The 18,014-nt window shown below is 41.7% G+C and overlaps 1 protein-coding gene across 2 annotated transcripts in view; it reads left to right on the top strand.

The window, feature by feature from the left end:
* Window positions 1-1,362: 1,362 nt before the first annotated feature.
* Window positions 1,363-18,014, top strand: part of ANKRD55 (ankyrin repeat domain 55) — a 47,637-nt gene continuing 30,985 nt past the window's right edge. For both annotated transcript variants that reach the window (XM_040541545.1, XM_040541544.1), the window contains exons 1-5: window positions 1,363-1,732; window positions 8,360-8,482; window positions 10,214-10,344; window positions 12,729-12,838; window positions 16,095-16,155. In XM_040541545.1, the coding sequence (XP_040397479.1) occupies window positions 1,693-1,732; window positions 8,360-8,482; window positions 10,214-10,344; window positions 12,729-12,838; window positions 16,095-16,155 (465 nt within the window). In that variant the 5' untranslated portion in view covers window positions 1,363-1,692. The remainder of the gene's footprint in view (window positions 1,733-8,359; window positions 8,483-10,213; window positions 10,345-12,728; window positions 12,839-16,094; window positions 16,156-18,014) is intronic.

Below are 18,014 nucleotides of genomic sequence, written 5' to 3'. Positions count from 1 at the left end.
CCACATGGTGGATCCCTCCCCACTGTAACAAAGCCAGAAATGAGCCAAGTGTGAACGAGTCAGCAGAAGAGACAAACAGAGCTAGCTTCTTGCCCCACAGTCCCACCACACAGCTCTCACGGTCAGGACCATTGAGCAGATCACACTGTCACATTTTGGAAAATTTCAGCTCTGGTCTGCAGTTTCAATCTGTCAAGGCTGTACTGCTTCCTGGACCATACAATCTTTTCCAAACATATAGTTTGGATTTAGGGTCAGACACAGATGTCCGGGATGTGAATCAGCTGCGGATACACCTCCTACTGTGCCTACATGTAAGTTATATCTCTAGGATCTGTTGTAGCCACAGGAGTCAGTCAATGCAGCAGAATATAGTCAATGGGGTGAATAATGTCTAGGGCTGACCTAATGTGGATATAGTTTTATTGTAGATCCTCTTTGCACTATTGGACAAGAAGTGCATTGCCTTCCATAATTTTCATATGTTAGCTTGCCTTCCTCAGAAGTATTGGCAAATCTTTTCCAACGCAGCAGTGCTAGGTAAGCTTGCCTGTATCCCTCCAAACCAGCAGACCCCTGGCACTGTTTCAAGAAAAGACCTGGTGATCCCCTGCTCCAGTTATGTACCAAATCAGCCCATTTATTGTTACTTATTGTTATTTCTGCCATGCAAACAACCTTAACCTGGCCAGATAAAACTGTGACTAGAGAAGGGAGAACATGTCACAGCTACAACTTAGATCTTCCCACATGAAATGTAAGACAGGGTGAGTATTTGTTATACTCACCTCCCTGCTTTATAAGGCTAAATACATCCTCTGCTCAAAGAAGCAAAGCTCAGCAGGGTCACTTCCCCTTTACACTACACAGTCTGAGTTCCCAGCTTAGGGAGGCACAGGCCCAACCCAAATAACAGCTTGACGACACAAATCTGCTGTTGGTTTTGTAGACACAGAGGGTTTGGAGCATCCTTTGAACTATTATATTTGCTGTACTGCACTGTTGGAGCATCACTACCTACTTCAGCAACAATGATGTGCTCCTCAGTTACTGAGAACCATCCTTTCGTTGCACCTTGTACATTAATTAGGTATTAATACACTAAGACAGCAATGGCTTGATTTTTTATGCTCTGCATAGAGCAGTTAAATCAAGAAGTAGGTAACCTCTGAAAACATGATGTGAATAACCACCCTCAGACGCAGTGGCCCGTGCAGTGGCCCCGGCAGGGCTGTCGGTGAGCGCAGCACATGCCGCTGGACCAGCACAGCGAGGCCGGCGGGACCCAGGCTGCACCACAGCTCTGCACATGCTCTGTGTGCCAGCACAATCCCATTCACCCTCTGAGGCTTGTTTGTCTACGGGCAGCACTCTGCTGCTGAGGCTGGGAGAGCTGCAGCATCTCTCAGAGATGCTCACAGGCAGTTTTGCTCATTGAAGACATTTTTCAAAAGCTCGGTTGAGCTTCCAGGGCTGTAATTTTAAGAGCATCCCTAGCAAACAGAATATTCCGTTCCCATCAGGCTAATGATCATGACAACAACGTGCAAACATAAAGCGAGTTTAATTCTCTGACAAGAAGATGGGTGACAGCTACCACTGAATTGTTTGCTGTAATATGTAGAATTCCTCCCTGGAAACCCCAGAGATGCTTTTTGCCGGGTCTGGTTGTAAATAATGAGATAGATCACAATGGATTTCAGTTCCTCATCCGTGTTTGATCAGCACAAAGGTAAGTCACTGCTCCTAATTTCAAAAATCTCTGGTACTCCCAGGCAGATGTATGAATGTTACTTGGCAGAATGAATGGCAAGAATTTTTGGAAAAGATCAGGTCTCATGGAGATCTATTTTTGTTACACAGGAGGGAATCCCTTCCATCAGTTTCAGGCGTGGATATTTCAGCCTAAAGCTAAAGTTATTTTTAAAGATAACATATTTCAGCAGATAAGCTACAGCATTTGATTGCTCTTATGCCTAACACTGAGAGATGAATGCAAGCATTTGTTGTTTATATTGTATATTGGTGCTTTTATGGATATATATATTTATAAAACAATTTCCACATTAGCAATCGAAGCAATTTAAAATGGAGTAAAAAATTAAGAAAAGCTGGTTTTATTAATCTACTAAATAGTATACACTGAGAGGACTAGATGGTGATAAGTGACTGACTTTGCTTCAGTAGATCTTAGCTGTATAGGTAAGTATTTCCATAATTATGAATTTAAGATATATTTTAAAGAACCAAAGTGAAGATTTTCTACATAGTAAGGTTGCTATGGAAATACTAATGTCACTTTGTCATCTGTTTTTAAGTTAAATGGTTTAATTTCATGTATTTATCTGACCGTACAAGCTTTTCTCTCTTGTAGCTTAATCCTCTGTATAGTGGTATTCCTTTCACATTCTCAGAGCAGGAAGCAGTCACTGTCTGATTATCTGTGTTGCAACAAATTTCTCTGTAAGTCAGCTTGCAAAATCATTTGTATGCAGTGGCCGCAGTTTCCAGTGCATGCCTGAAAAGAGTCAAAGCTGATGTAGCCACGCTCGCCCCACACCAAACAGGCTGAGGCATGTATGTGTGCCACGGAAACACAGACAGTTTCTCCTGGATCATGTGAAAATCATGCTTGGGACATTTTCCTTGAAAGGACAGAGGTGCGAGGCTGACCGAGCTTTGGCAGCACCCAGCAGCCTTTGTTGAGCTCTCCTTCTGCAGGCACTGTGTGCTGCACCCCAACACGGCCGTGCTTGGAGCCTGGGGAGGGTGAGGGGACACCTTGCTGATGGGCACGGAGCTGATGGAAGTGGTGTGAGCAGTGAGTCTGGAGCCCAACCAGGGCTGGAGAGGAGCAGTGAGGTCTCCAGATGGATAAGGGAGCAGAGAACAGTGCAGGAGACCACTGATCCAACCCACTTATCCGGACAGAAATGAGAGAGACGGGGGGTGACATCTGCCAGTACCTCCCATGACTTCTGCTCTGCTCCCCTCCTCCTGCCAGGACCCTGCACACCGACCCCGTCCCTGTGTCCACCCAGCTCCGTCCTCCATCCCCGTGCCACACTCCGCTCACAGCACCTCCCCAGCAATACCCCCCTCCGGGTACACCCACCGTCCCCGCTCCACCGCCGCCACAGGAGCTGCTGGCTCATCAGAGGATCAGACTTCACTGCCTGTACTCCCCACTTGCTGCGTGGGAGGAGGACAGGGAGCGCCTGCAGGAGCAGGCAGCACACAGCAAGGGAACACTGAAACCACTAGTTATCGCACAAAGAGAGCTCTATTCGAGATGCAGAGTGCACGGTGGATTTTAGCTAAATAGCATGTTAGCCCTTGACACATGACACATTACCAATTTAAGCAGGAAGAGTATTTTTTAAGGAGAAAGAGCATGCTGCTCATTGGAGCAATTTATAAAAAAGGTATAATTCTGACTAGCTATCAAGCACACCAAATCAGTATCTGCCAGACCAATAAATCTTCCCCTACAATCCCATTCTCCATCCCACCCACCAGAAAACTCCTCTCAGCTACAGGTCAAAAAAAACAAGGTTCCAGGCTTAAAAATCACACTGCCTCTTTGCAACACTTCCTGTGACATCACTCATTAATAGCTTATGTTACTATGAATAGTGATAGCAGTAGCAATGTGGGGCTTCAAAAAGCCATTATATCAGATCCTGCTCCCCTCTCAACACTGTTCGGTGCCATACAAATGCGTGCTGTACCTGGCTTCTGATATTTACCGTGTAAACAGAGGAGCCAAAGACCTGGGCTGCTACACTCATAGCCAGGCACACACAGGGGTTATTATTTTGTTAAGCAATCAGTAAATCTGTAATATTAGAGAGAGAGTTACAATTTCAAAAGATTTGCATTCATCCTCTAACACGCTAAGACCAGGAGATGCCTACCACTGCTGACATAGGTTATCCCAGTACAGCCGGAGAGGCACATCCCACTGCTTGGGACATCAGGGAGCTGGCAGAAGGGGATGCTAATTGCATCCGCTGGATGCAAAGGGTTTTTTCCAGTGGTAAAAGTCACTGCAAAGTGAGATCACAGTGGTGCATTTCAGTCCGTGTTCGGGATTTGTTGTCTTTTGGTGAAACCAGGAAGCATCTTTTTGTTCAAATCACGTAGCTGTCTAGTATTGTGTCCTGCTGATAAACCCCAGAAAATCAGGAGTTTGGCTACTGGGTGCGTGGGGAGGGGAGAAGCATGGGGGTGGGAGGTGGAGGTGGGGCACGATAGGGTGTGTTTGCATGAAAGAGGGGAGTAAATGATATACATAAACATTTCTTCTCCCCAGTTAACATAAATTATTGTCATCCAGCTTCCAGTTCTAAAAATTCATGAATTTTAGCAGGGCTAAATCTATCATTGTCCACACCACATACACTAAGGTAACCTGCAATGACTTTATTTAGATCTTTGAAATCCAATGCAATAGGAAGTGAGCACTTATGTACATCCAATATTCACTTTACAAAACAACAGGTCAACCAACATCACAAATCAAGTAAAGCGGACATCCTTCACATGAGAATCTAGAGGAGTGTTAGCGTCACAATCAGTGTAATTTCATTGCTATAAATCCTGTGATCACTCTGTATGTTTCTTTATACACCTCCTTTCAGCCCAAAAGACTTATTCTACCTGGAACAAATGACATGCTTTAAAAATACTGCAGCTTATTTCAAATAAATTGTCTTTTAAGTTTGGTGCTTTCTGAGTATTTTAGCTATGAAAGAAAATGTCTCAACCTTGTATGCCATTTGGTCTTTACTCTTTAAGGCTCTTCCAAACCTTCCTACAGCACTGCTGTGCCAGCCTGTTGTTTCTCCCTCCCCGTGCTCCACACGCTGGCTGTTAGTTGGACCTTCTTCCTTCCTGAAGCTTCCGTTCACCAGTGGCACAGTATTTTTCCAAAATACAATGCATCTGAAACAGCACCAGTGCTCACTGCCATTTACAGAACTGAAGACAATAAAAGAAGTAAAGCTAACACATTTGCAGACAGAGGGACAAGCATTTGGCTGTTTGTAGTCCCTTTATGGCGCACAATGCTGGTGCCCCAAGCTGCAGCCCAGCTCCCCAGCAGGAGAGGAGGGAGCCACTCAGTACCTCTCTGTCATCTTCTGCAAATGCCCACTCTCCAAAACATTCCTCCTCAGCCCAGGAAGGTGTCTGCCAAAAGAAAGGCCCTACAAACTTTGCAGCCAGGCCCACTCATTCCTGGACAGGTAAGCTGGAGGAAGATGAAACAGGAGACACCACATCACCTGCAGCCAAGTGCAGGCAGGGTGAATGCCATCCAGGACCTCTTGGCTTTCCCTACTCCCTGTCACATGAAGCATCAGAAGACCACAAGTCTGTCTCCCCCCTCTCCCCTCACCAGAGACACTGGTCATATTAGAGACACCGGGGACATGGCTTCATGCTACTGTCCCCTAGCAGGCATGAAGTCCATGTTCTGCTAAAAGCAGGTGCAAGGAAAACTCATTCATCCGTTCATTCATCCATTCATTCACTCGTTCATTCATCATTCAGAATTTGGCTTCCTCTCCTTATATAGAACAACTGCTCTGGGGACAGCAAAGCCACAGGGGAGAAAGCGTTTTGGTTTCAGTTAAATGAAAAATGGTAGAGGGAACCTGTGTCCCAAGTGCAGGTGTGCATCCATGCCTTTCATCTTCCAGCCACCTTGCCCTCTGGGTAAGCAACTGTTCTGCTCAGGAGATGGAGAATTTCTTTTCTGCCTGGATTGCTCTACTCCAGACTCACTGTAGGAAAATGTAACAGCTATTACAAGGCTAAACAGCAAAAAGAATAAAAGTTATAAGTGTAATGGATAAAAGGAGATGATGGCCCCTTTGATCTACTATCTGTACCCATACATCTAATGATTTCTTTCCCCATGCCAGCAGCATCTTCTCTGCACCAGTCCCATGAGATAGCCACCACGTGCAGCTGTGAGAGGCGTTTTCTCAGTGCTCTCAGCTGGTACCTCCTGGGTACCTCCAGGCTGGCCAAGGGGAGCAGTGCCAGCAGTGAATCCCTGCCTTGTCCCTTTGCTTTCCACCCAGCCCGTTGCACAGTTCACTTTAAGTACCAGATGTGAGCTTGTTTTAACATCTGTTTGCTGAGTTTAACAATTGCGAGAGCAGTTTGCAGATTTGTTTTGATACAGAAACATGATTAATGGGCACTGTGGTAAAGTCTCTTCTTTATTCATGTACTAGTCACTGATGATGACTGGCCAGATGCAAGGGCTCTTCATCTCCCCTGATCTCCCAAGCACCCTGAGCAGCACGCAGGTCAGAGCTTCTGGGCCAAATGACCAGTTTGTTGGGTGATAGACTCTCAGGTAGAACAGAAACTAAGTTAGCATTTTTAATTTACAAATTTTACCAAATGTGTAATTTAAAAGACCAATTAGAGGAGAAAAAGAAAGGAAATTCACTTCAGTGGAGTAGTGATGAAATGGGAATCTCTGCACTGGTGAAGGCAGATTAAATATCAGCTCTCTAGTTTTCCCAAACTCATAATCAGAGCTCCAGATTTGAGATACTAACCTTTCCCAGGTAAGAGTTAATTGCATTTCCTTGGCAGCCAAGTTTTAAAGCAGAGAGTGATGATGGTGTCCCAGGCACAGAAGGGCTTGTGTGGGCAATTACACTGGGTTGCAAAGCCCAGTGTGGAGCTAATGTGGGTTCATCTGCCACACGTGAACACAAGCATGAATAGGGTGGCAACTACTTTAAAATTATCTTTAAAGATCTTTTCTCACTCAAATATATATATATATAATGTTTAATATAATTTGTATCAATGTAGTAATATTAAAAAGACTTTACTAACACTTTTCAAATTCTCTTTAAACATCTTTTCTGCACTGCTTATGTATTTATGCTATTTCCGGAAAACACAACCATTAGGAAAAGTCATCAGTCACTTAACCTGTCTTTCCTTTAATCAACTTTCTCATGTGATTTAGGCATCAGCTTTAGTTTCTCCTGTTAACAAGGTGGTGCAGTGGTGGGACAACAGTTGTGCTCTGAGTTCTGACCACAGCCATGGCAAACAGTACATCGCACTGCAGCTGTACCTTCTTTCTGAGTTAGCAGAGATCAGAAATTCCTCTTTCAAAAGTAAAGATGAGACTGTAGCTGACCAAAACCAAACACCTTCATTGTGACATCAGATTTGACCCTATACCAAAAAAAAAATAATAATAATAATTAATTTGACTCCTGGAGCTAAGAGGTTAATAGCCACCTGAAGCCAAAGGAAATGTAGGTATGCGCAACATGGGATGAGCAGCCTGGAAGCATGTTACTAGTAAAAGAGAATCCATAAACAAGGAAAATCTTCTCATTCAGTCCTTTAGGAACCAAAATCTGTTCAGGGACTGGTCCTGCAACACAGGCTTGTGAAGGTTTTCCTTCCATTGCAAGGGCCACAAAAAATAATCACTTGTGTTTAAATTCAGTAGACAGAAAGTCATAAAAATAGTGTAGCTTCAAACTCAATGCTTTCCATGGAAAAAGGATAATGAAGAAAGCAACATGCTCCACATTGGTCACCTGTGTGACTCTCAGAGTTGAAAAGTATGTTCAGAATCCTAATCCCAATGAAGAATGTATTGCCAAACATTGGCAGCTAATCATTTTTACTTCCAAGAAGTGTTTCTAAATTATAAAATGCCATATAAAAGCAAGAAATAGACATTCAAGCATATTTCCTAACCTAGCCTAATGAGCAAAATTAGTAAATGTTGTCATTGATTGTTGAGTGCCCGGTAAAGCTACTAAACCACTCAGGAATATAATTTCTCCATAAATTAATCATCTCAGTGATGTGTTTAGTTATCAGTGCCTCTGAAACTAATTTGGCTTAGATCAAGCTGTTGGGCTTTCCCCAGATTTCTCCCCTTTGTCTGCCTCACAAGTTAGGGACTTCATCTTCTCTGCAAATCTAGTCCACAATAGCCCTATGTGTTTTTGTGAATATTAAATTTGAATACATGACTTAAGTGCATATTGGTACATGGCCCATGCCTATTTCCCTTTCTTAAATCTGCTCTCCCAGAGGCACAAACAATATTGCTTATTGGCTTAACTCCGGGCAGCAGTGGGCCTTTCTGAAGCTGGCTGAAACTGGCCCTTATCTAACATGGGGCAGCTGCTGGACTCTGCTCACAGAGGCCATTCCTGCAGCCCCCTACTACCAAAACCTTGCCACGTAAACCCACTACAACATTCACACAAATTCAGTGAAATGTGCTATTATTTTCGCTGTTAATCATTCGTACTTGCTCTCTGCTTACTCACGGATGTACTCCTCTGTGTAGGTGATGCAGCAGAAGAGATTGACTTGACTGTAGTTTACCAAGCAGCAGCTAATGGTGATGTGAACACACTAACTGCAGTGATTCGAGAAGATCCTTCCATCCTGGAGTGCTGCGACAGTGAGGGTAAATGAGGGCTGAGCTTTTTCTCAGGGGATTGGGGGCTTCAGATTCCAATTAAATTTTCCATTTTTAAATCCTGATTTTTGTGTTCAGAAAATTACGCTTAGTAGCAGAATATGGAAAATTTGAGTTATTCTTTTGAACATCCACTAGAAATGCATAATTTAGATGCTTCTTTTCCCCTGTAGCTCTAAGATACTTTTTTTTACAAATAAAAATAAGCTGATTTGACATAATCAAACAGAACTGTATCAAGAATCTATTTTATCTTCTTTGGGGAGGTTCTTGAGAAACTGCTGTTCTTTCAGGGAAGGGAGAAGAATATTTTTATCAAAGTTAAATCCTATAAATTCTGTACATCTCTAGAGTAAAGGGTTCCAGTAATTTGCACTTTAAAAGTATGTGCACAGGTACAAACAAATTTGAAAGATTTTGTTACACAATTTTTTTTGCCAAAGGGCTAACTGTACAATATGCAATGAACTAACTGATCTGTTTAATCTGTGAGACTGCACTCCTTTTCCTTTGTGTTCAGGTTTCTATGTAATACTGTTACAAAGCACTCTCCCATGGCTGAGTTTTATATGTATCCATTTTACATATCAATTAAAGCTACAGATCTCTGCAACCTTTTTTCTAGAAAATCTTGGTTTAGTTAAGAGTATATTTTATTGCAATTTCTTTAGAAGGATTGATATGAACACCATGTATTCTAATCTTTATTAATATGAAGGGCTCTGAGTGTAGGTAGACTGATTAAAAACAGGAAGCATTTCAGCTCCAGCTCCAGTTGCTTACTAGGTTGTACACAAAATGTAACTAAGACCAGTCTTGCAAGACAAAACATATGGCTGTATCCTACACATATGGCAGAGTGTGCATAATCTTAGCTTGAGTAGTGCATATTTATTTGCTCAACAGTCTCACTGAATTCAGAAAGAATAATTATTCTTCAGTTGTGCCTTGTTGCATGTTATGGCTTCTAACATTCAAATTTATTCCCAGTTTAGTAACTTGAAATTGCTTTGTCAGATTCTGCAGGAAAGACTTTGCTGTTGTTGAGCAGTTAACAGAGTGGAAGGAAGGGGAAGCAATTAAATGATACTGTAATACGGAGTATGGAGTATTAAATAAATCTGAGTATTAAGTTTGAACATAGATTTCAGTCTCTTTCCAGCACAGGAATGGTTTGCAGAATATAAAATAAGTTCTCATGATGGCAGAAAAGAAACTACTCTAGGGCAAATCCAGTCTTTAAAATAAGTCGTTGTCTACATAAAGCATCATCTGAAACACACACAGCTTTGCAGGAGACATGGCTTGATTTCATACATCTTTTGAACACAGACACAGAATAAAGCTGTGGCTTGAGAAAATTAGCCAAACATAACCTGGCAACTATTCACTTTGAAGAATATCAGCCTCCAAAATGGTGTACAAAGTCAATAGTTTATATGGGAATTTTGTCAATAGAAAACCAATATTCACTCCAGATGTAAAGTTAATGAAGCAAGGCTTTTGCTCTGAAGTTATGTTCTTTTTATAATCAGTAGCAATCTAGCTGGCACGGGAGTTACTTCCTGCCTGAAAAAAGCTGAGTAGAGCTGTTGGACAGTTGTGAGAGAAAGGACTTGTCAATTTACCAATGCTAACATCAGCAAATAACAAAATATCTCTCTCTTATGGCTATGAAAAAATAAAAGTTGTAAAAGAACATTTGACTTTCTTCCCCAGGTTGCACACCTTTGATGCATGCTGTGTCAGGACGCCAGGTCGATACCGTGAAGCTTTTACTGAAGATGGGAGCCAATATTAATACTCAAGATGCTTGTGGACGTACCAGTTTATCTCTGGCAACTTATCTGGTACCAAGTCTTGGGGGAGGAGGATGGAAAGATAGGTGGAGTGAAGAGAGGAAATATGTAGAGCAAATAAGATTTCTGTTTGTATTACAGAAAAAAAAAAAAAAAAAAAAAAGGACAAAATATTTGATTCTAGATAGCAGTGAAATTGCAAAATTTACAATGGAAGCTGGAAGCTTTGGATGATTGTAAGAAAAGTTTCGTAACTCTTTTCAGAATATCCTTCCTATTTTGGCTTGTAAAACCTGTGTATGGTATAGGATTCTCACTACAGCCTCTGTGTGGTTTCAGGAGTCACTGGTTTCCTGTGCACTGGAAAAGAGATAGAAGTTCCTTCCCAGCTTTAATACAAAGATTAACTTCTCCCATCTCACCCTCAGTATCAGATTTTTATGCTCCAGGAAACACATTCCTATCTCAACTTTGGGTGGCCAGCAAGCATGTTTACCTGCACACCCCAGGACCTAGGGCATTGCTTTTCCCTTCATTATAGTGCTGGACCTTGAACGGCCAGGTTCAAGGTGCTGCAGATATCAGCACAGATACTCAGTTCTTAAGCAAATCCAACTCCTCACTAAACCCACATGCAAGTGACAGTAGGGGAAGACATCTCATCAAGAAATTTGGGAAGGGAGATGTAGTGCTGTCTGTCTGAAATACGAAAGGATTGCCCTCTTCTTAGTCTTCTGCTCTTCGCTGGAGGGGATTCAGAACTCAGGGAGAGGATGGGGACCAGGTTAGTTGGGCAGAAGGGTTGGCCATAGGCTTTCTTGACTCATTGGAAAGAAAGGAGGAAGGAATGTTTACCCATAGCGCTTGGTATGAGTTCTGGCTGGATGACTGCCAGTACATTTAAACAGATATAGTGGCAGCCTGAATAAATCTCAACACTTGCATCTAGTTTACTCCTGCAATTTCAAGACAAAAACAATGTTTCTGCTCAGCTATTAGACATTCAGCCAGAAAATATGTGTAGAAAAAAGCAAAACATGCTTATTCACAGACACTTATTCAGTGCAAGGGGCATGCCTCACTTACTTGAGAATAAACATTTCCTCTGCCAGATATTAAAGAAAAAAAATCCCGTAATTAGTGTCATGCTCCATTTTTCCTTCCTCTTTTCCCAGAGGGGAACAGATATTCTTTGGAAAAAAAGAAATGACTGGAAAAGATTTAAGCCACCCAGGCTTCAAAGTTTCCACTTCAGTTTCTGTGACGGATATAATCAGAGGTCTAGAGAGCGTTGGCTGTGATGTCTGTCCAGAGAACTGAATTCAGCAGAGCTCCATGTTCAAAATCACATGCAGAATTCAGTAGTCCTGGACTTCCACCAGGAGCCACAACGGGGATGTTCTGACTTTCCTCTATGAATGCTGGTGATGTTGATCCAACATAGCTCGTACAGGAGGCAATGGTCTTTATCGGTTGCTTGCAGAGGTTTGAAGAAAATACTTAAGGATGTGCTTGATTTCCCTGTGACTCAAGCATACGCTGAAAAATTTATGCAATTGCAACCAGATTGTTTACACGCTGTTTTGCTGAGGTGATCAATAGAAGGTTTTAGTCCAAGAACTGATTCATTCCATCTGTTCTGGTGCTGTTCTTAGTCTAACATTGTCACTAATTCAAACTTCTGCAACAATGTTTTTAAGACCACACTCTGAGGCTCTTTAGTATTGATTTGCCTTCCCTGCTAAAATCTCATAAAGGAAATGAGATTAAGTGCTCTTGTTCATGGTTTAAACTAGCATAATTAAATTCACATGCAGGAATATGTGTAGCATTTGCTAGTGATACAGGAATTAGCAGATTTTTAATCACTGTTTATTCATTCACTGCTTGCCATAGCTGCAGGAAAAGAAAAAAAAAAGGGGGGGGGGGGGGGAAATAAGGAAAAAGAAAAGAAGGGGGGAAGGAAGAGGGAAGGAAGAGGGAAGGAAGAGGGAAGGAAGAAGGGAAAAGGGAAGGGAAGGGAAGGGAAGGGAAGGGAAGGGAAGGGAAGGGAAGGGAAGGGAAGGGAAGGGAAGGGAAGGGAAGGGAAGGGAAGGGAAGGGAAGGGAAGGGAAGGGAAGGGAAGGGAAGGGAAGGGAAGGGAAGGGAAGGGAAGGGAAGGGAAGGGAAGGGAAGGGAAGGGAAGGGAAGGGAAGGGAAGGGAAGGGAAGGGAAGGGAAGGGAAGGGAAGGGAAGGGAAGGTTTTTCCATAAAAATCAATGGGTGAGCTACTCTGTCAGACTACAAAAAGAAAGCATTCTGAGTGCGGAGAGAAACAAAGTATATTTCCCCAGGTGACAGAAACACCTAGGGTCACATATGAATGTCAGAACCACCAAGTATCTAGCCTGATGCATTTTACTTTCTTCTTTGACATGCTGTAATTTCTTTTTCAGGGATGGCTGGAAGGCTGTGTAAGCCTGCTCAGAAACGGTGCTAAGCAGAACATACCTGATAAAAATGGGAGGTTGCCACTACATGCTGCTACTGCAGAGCCTGATGTGAGGTATGTCCCAGGCTCCACCAGCATTTGCTGGTTGAATCTCAACAGGTAGTCCCCAAAAATAGCTACCCAGCCCAATGGTGAGCCCATCCCACGCTGTCACAGGGGCAGAGAGGAGGAAAAGCATTACCTAATGCTTCTATAACAGTGGTACGTAGTCAAGCAAGGTGAGGAAACTGATATAAAATAACAACAGCAAAAGAAAAAAATAGAGAAAAAATAGTAAAATTGAAATATATATATATATATACGTATATATATATATAAAGTAAAGGTTGAAACTCTAGTTTCCCTTGATTGTTCTGGCACCACTCCACAAGAAATGTTACAACTAGTTCTTTATTTCTGGATTTCTCCTCCAAGTAGCATGGGCCAGCATGAGAAAAGTTTTCCACATGACAATCTCTCAGAGAGCCCCTGCTGTGAAGGGGAAGCTGAGGTTTGGTGGAAAGTCTCATTTTTAACTACTCCTACTGGTAAGAACTAAAGCATGCCTCTTGATAGGAAGTTCCAACAAAGATTCTCTTTGTCTCATTCTAGCCTGTGATAATAGGAAGGTGTAACATATATTGAGTCTTGATTTGTACTTACTAATAAATCCCATTAAAAAAATAGGAAGTAAATCATGTCTGGAGGAACAGGAAGATATTAGAGACAGTTAAAACATTCAGTAGATGTAAAATATTCATGTGACTTTATCACTGAGGTTATGGATTTGTCATTGTCACCATAGCAGGCCAGCCCAGAGCTCTCTGCATTTCTGCTGATATTGCTGTCTGGCCTTTTTTAACAGCTTACTTCATTTTCCACCTTCATCATTGCTGTTCATGCACCACTTGGAGAGAATAGTTTAAGGTTTCTGCAGCAGTATGAAAACATTATCATTAAACAAAGCCTCCACAGAAAGAAGACAATGTTTGTACAAAGCTCATGCTGCTACTTGAAAGGGAACAGTAATCTACTTTAACAGCAGCAGGCAGGGTTCACTGAACATTTTTCGTATTCTCCATGGACACAGGCAGACCTTTGCTCTAAACAGGAATTCATCAGCTGCTCAATTCTTTGTCCTCTGTCTCCTCCTGGCTGGGGTTGCCCCATGCCCAGAAGACATGCCTGAAGCACTGTGCAGGGGCTTTTCCATCATGCTCATTGTCACTCCTGAGTCTCATGTCATTGTTAAAAAAGTATATGTAGCAGTGAGCTATGAAATGCTTTTTCAGCTGAGTATAAAAGCTGGCAGTCCCCTGCTAAAACTCCATGTGCTGTTTCCAGCACATGGACCACACAGAAAGCCAGAGACTGTGATCAGCCAGTTCATGTATTATTTCGATAATTGATTAATATGCTTCAATGCAGGTACCACAGAGCCTAAGAGACAAGGTGGAAAGGGAACCCATTCTGTCTTTAAGAATAGAAATCAGAGAAATTTCAGTTGGGATGGCTGAATATCTACACAGTTGAGTGGTAGCATTGCTGTTGGTCTGAGCAAATAAGTGAGCCAAATTTTGTTGAAAGAGGTTTTACACTCGAACGGTATGTCCTTCCCTACACTGGTTTCACTGATGATATCTGGGATTAAACTACAGAACCACGTAACAGATTATAAAACAGTGAGATAAAGGAGTTTTAACAGCTTATTATTGTTATCCCACATTCTCTCTGCCCACCAGTACATTTTTACTCAGACTTGTCTTCGGATAGTGAATTTCTGAGATTCTGATTTGAGTTAACGACCACAAATGTCTCTGCCCTATCACTTTTTTTTAAAACTAATCACAACAATCCTAAATCATAATTTTCAGAGTTTCTATAGTATGACTTCACTGTGCCATTGGTTGTGTGATTCAGAAAAAGAGGTCTAACACCCCTTTCTTACAAGTGACTGCATACATATATAAATGGATATGAAGTCCTGACAAAGGACTGGGATCTGTCCAATCTTCACTACTAAAGGGATATTCTAGTTTAAAAAAAATAAATAAATCTGGACTTCTTGCACCTGAAGATGGCATTACCAGACAGATAAGATTTTCACCTGCAGAACTTGCCCTAAGCATTTGTAAATTTTTTTTGTTGTTGTTGTTTGTTTGTTTGTTTTGTTTGGAATAACGTTGTGTTTTTATTAATAAGAAAAAAAAGATTTCACATGCAACACTCTCAGCTTGATCTGATGAACACACCCGAACACAGTTCAATCTGGAAAAGGTGCTGGTAGTTGTTGAAGATTGTCCTGACGAAAAGCAGCAAAAGATTTTCACTCAGTCTCCTGGGAATCAGTCCATCACTGCTTGCATTTATTTGTGCACTATCTGTACATTTATCAGAGTTTCCATCTTGACACTTCATTGTCTTTAAGCACAGTTTTGCATTATGGTCTTACCTAAGGATCCACTAAGGTTATATCTTTCCTTTTCCTAGAATCAGAACAACTGTACATCCATGTTAGCACCTACGCTATTTGGCTTTGTTACAGGCTCTGACAGGGTGGTCCTTTTCATTTCCATGGTCCTCTACACGATCCAAACACTTAGCGTCCTACTATGAAACATAACCTATAGTGATTTCAGAACATCTTCACAGGATGCCATAAGGAAAGGAATAGTAAAAACTGTGCAGTGTTAAAAATATTATTGCAGTTGAATATTGCACGTGACTTTTTTATTGTAACTGTTCCCTCCACCAGAGGGGAGTGTTTGTAGTCTGATATTCCATAAGAACGTGAACTGAAGCATTGCTATGTTTTATACCATAACAATGGCTCTATCCCAGCAGAAAAGCTGTAAGGTCTTGCCAAATGCTATTGGTTTAGGTGTGTGTAAACATATAGTATATATGCAGGTACGCACACACAAACACATACACAATATCACATTACTCTGAGAGTTACAGAGCATGAAAAATCATTTTAGAAACAGGTCATTAATATTTCTGTTTGTTTAAAACTTTATGAAATAGAATGATGAGGTATTGCTACCAAAAACTGCACACATGTATAGCATTACATATTCTGATTCTACCCTGGCAATCACCATAAGAATTCTTCCTAGTGGATCTGCTTTTGATTCACAAAGTTCTGACAATAAACCATAAAGTCTTATTTGCTTTTTTAATATGACAAAGTGCAGACCTAAGATTCTGACCTGTGCCCGTTACTAATACTGATTTGTCTTGAATTTGCATGCCTTTTTTTCTCATAAAATGTCAAATTTTCAGGTTTAGTCAGGAGCACAGTACACTGATTATGTCATTGCTTCCACAGGCTCCTGAACGTGCTTCTGCAGCAGTCAAATCTTAGTGAAATTAATCATCAGGACAATGAGGTGAGTGAGCTTGTGCTGTAAGTCACTGTCCTAGTTTCTGGGATCATAGGGTTCATGCTGTTCAGAAAGAGTTCACTGAACTATCAATTTTATGATGAGACTATGCACAAGTCAGGTATTTCTGTAATGCTGTTGCTAAACTCTCAAAGCCCTATCGCATTTTTCCCACAAGGTGTGATGCACCTTTACACTAATAATACCTGTCCATATACTGCCAGCTATGAGGTATCTTCAGTCTCTTAACTCACTTGCCAAGATAACATAAATTGCTTTTGATCCTTTTTAAGTTGGACCCTGGATTAAATCTTCACCTTTTCCAAACGTCCCATCATTAAAGAACTAACTGTTCACAGGAAAAATAACAGAAACCTGGTATTGCACAGAACACGCCTGGAGGAACAAAAATTTATGCTGGGTTACTCTGTCCCTTAAAGAACTTGGCCCTGCATGTACCCATACAGTGTACACAGGAGAGCGTCAACTTCCCAGATGTGTTCTCCAGATAAAGAAGCCAAGGCACAAGAGAGACTCTGAACATCTTTTCCTGTGTTTGTCTTCGCTCTAGCAATTGCTCAAGGGTGTTTCTCTTCTCCATGGTGCCAGAACCACCACAGGGCTGCTAATTTTCCCTCTTCCCATGAGTCTCCCTTATCTACTGGGTGGTTTGCAGACCCCACTTACAACAGCCTAAACCAGACATACGGTTTGTCTTGGCATAGAATTATGTTGCTAATGAGTTGCATGTAACCATGAATGACAATTTCAAGCCATAATGGTTTGCTGTGATGCATCACTGAATGCAAATTAGAACTTTTGGTCTAGGTCATTTGGCATGGGAATGATATTTGTTCAAATGTCACTGCTAAACCCTGAATATTTGTGTTTTCTGAAAAGTGTGGAACCTCACAAATTATTTCTGCTAATAGGGCTGTTCTCCTAGCATACATAAAACACTTCAGTTTTCCCATCTACACTTGAGAAAAACACACTGATCAATGCATGAACGCACAAATGGTAAAAAATACATCTGGAGGTTTCATAGTTTCCACAACTGTGGCTTTCTGTGGGTTTATTATGAAGCCTTGTGAGACAACAATGGGAAGAAACATTCCCTGAAAAAGCCTAGAATCTGAGCAAAAGCAGTAGTATCACAATATATTTCCCAGAGGCAAACACAGCCTCTGAATGCTATTTCAGGTCCCCTTTTGCTGGATTGCACCCATCTATGCTCATGAAACTGCTGTTCAATCATCAATAACCATTTGTTTTGTTTTTACTATTTGTTTTTCTCCTTTTATGTCCCCTATTGCTCTTTATTTTTTAATAAATGTGGAATTGTTGGGCTTTCTTATTTTTAACATTACATTTTTTAGATCTTCAGAGCCCTACAGCTTTGACAGTTCTGTTATCACCCTCATCCTTCCTCTCACAACCGCAGATGCCGGTCAAGGGTGCTATCACCTTGCACAAAGCAGATGGGTACAAGGTGGACAGCCATTGTCCACTGCAGCCTGCCCACACATGTGAGGAGCTGCTCTGACCAGCTCAACTCTCTGTACTCTTTTGGGCACTCCAGAAGGACACGTGGAACATGAACTATTAGAAAAGAAAAAGAGAACAAAACAGGAAGCAGCCCTACGCTCTGTCTAAATTCTTGGTATACCTGCACCTTGAATGCCGGCTGCAAGAGTCATCTGAAAAAGCATATACAACAACAGGAACAGAAAAGGACTTCAAAGATTATTATAGAATAGCTTCCTTTCACGGGTAGGTCAATAACCAGAACAAACTAACTACAACAGGATGTTCAGGATGGCAACTATGTCAGGGGGATGATATAATACAAGTTCGTGACATCG

This window comes from Cygnus olor, chromosome Z (genome assembly GCF_009769625.2).
Source record: "Cygnus olor isolate bCygOlo1 chromosome Z, bCygOlo1.pri.v2, whole genome shotgun sequence".
In the NCBI taxonomy this organism is placed as follows: domain Eukaryota; kingdom Metazoa; phylum Chordata; class Aves; order Anseriformes; family Anatidae; genus Cygnus; species Cygnus olor.
Note: the sequence above shows the minus strand (reverse complement) of the source record. Positions and strands in the feature narration are given on the sequence as shown.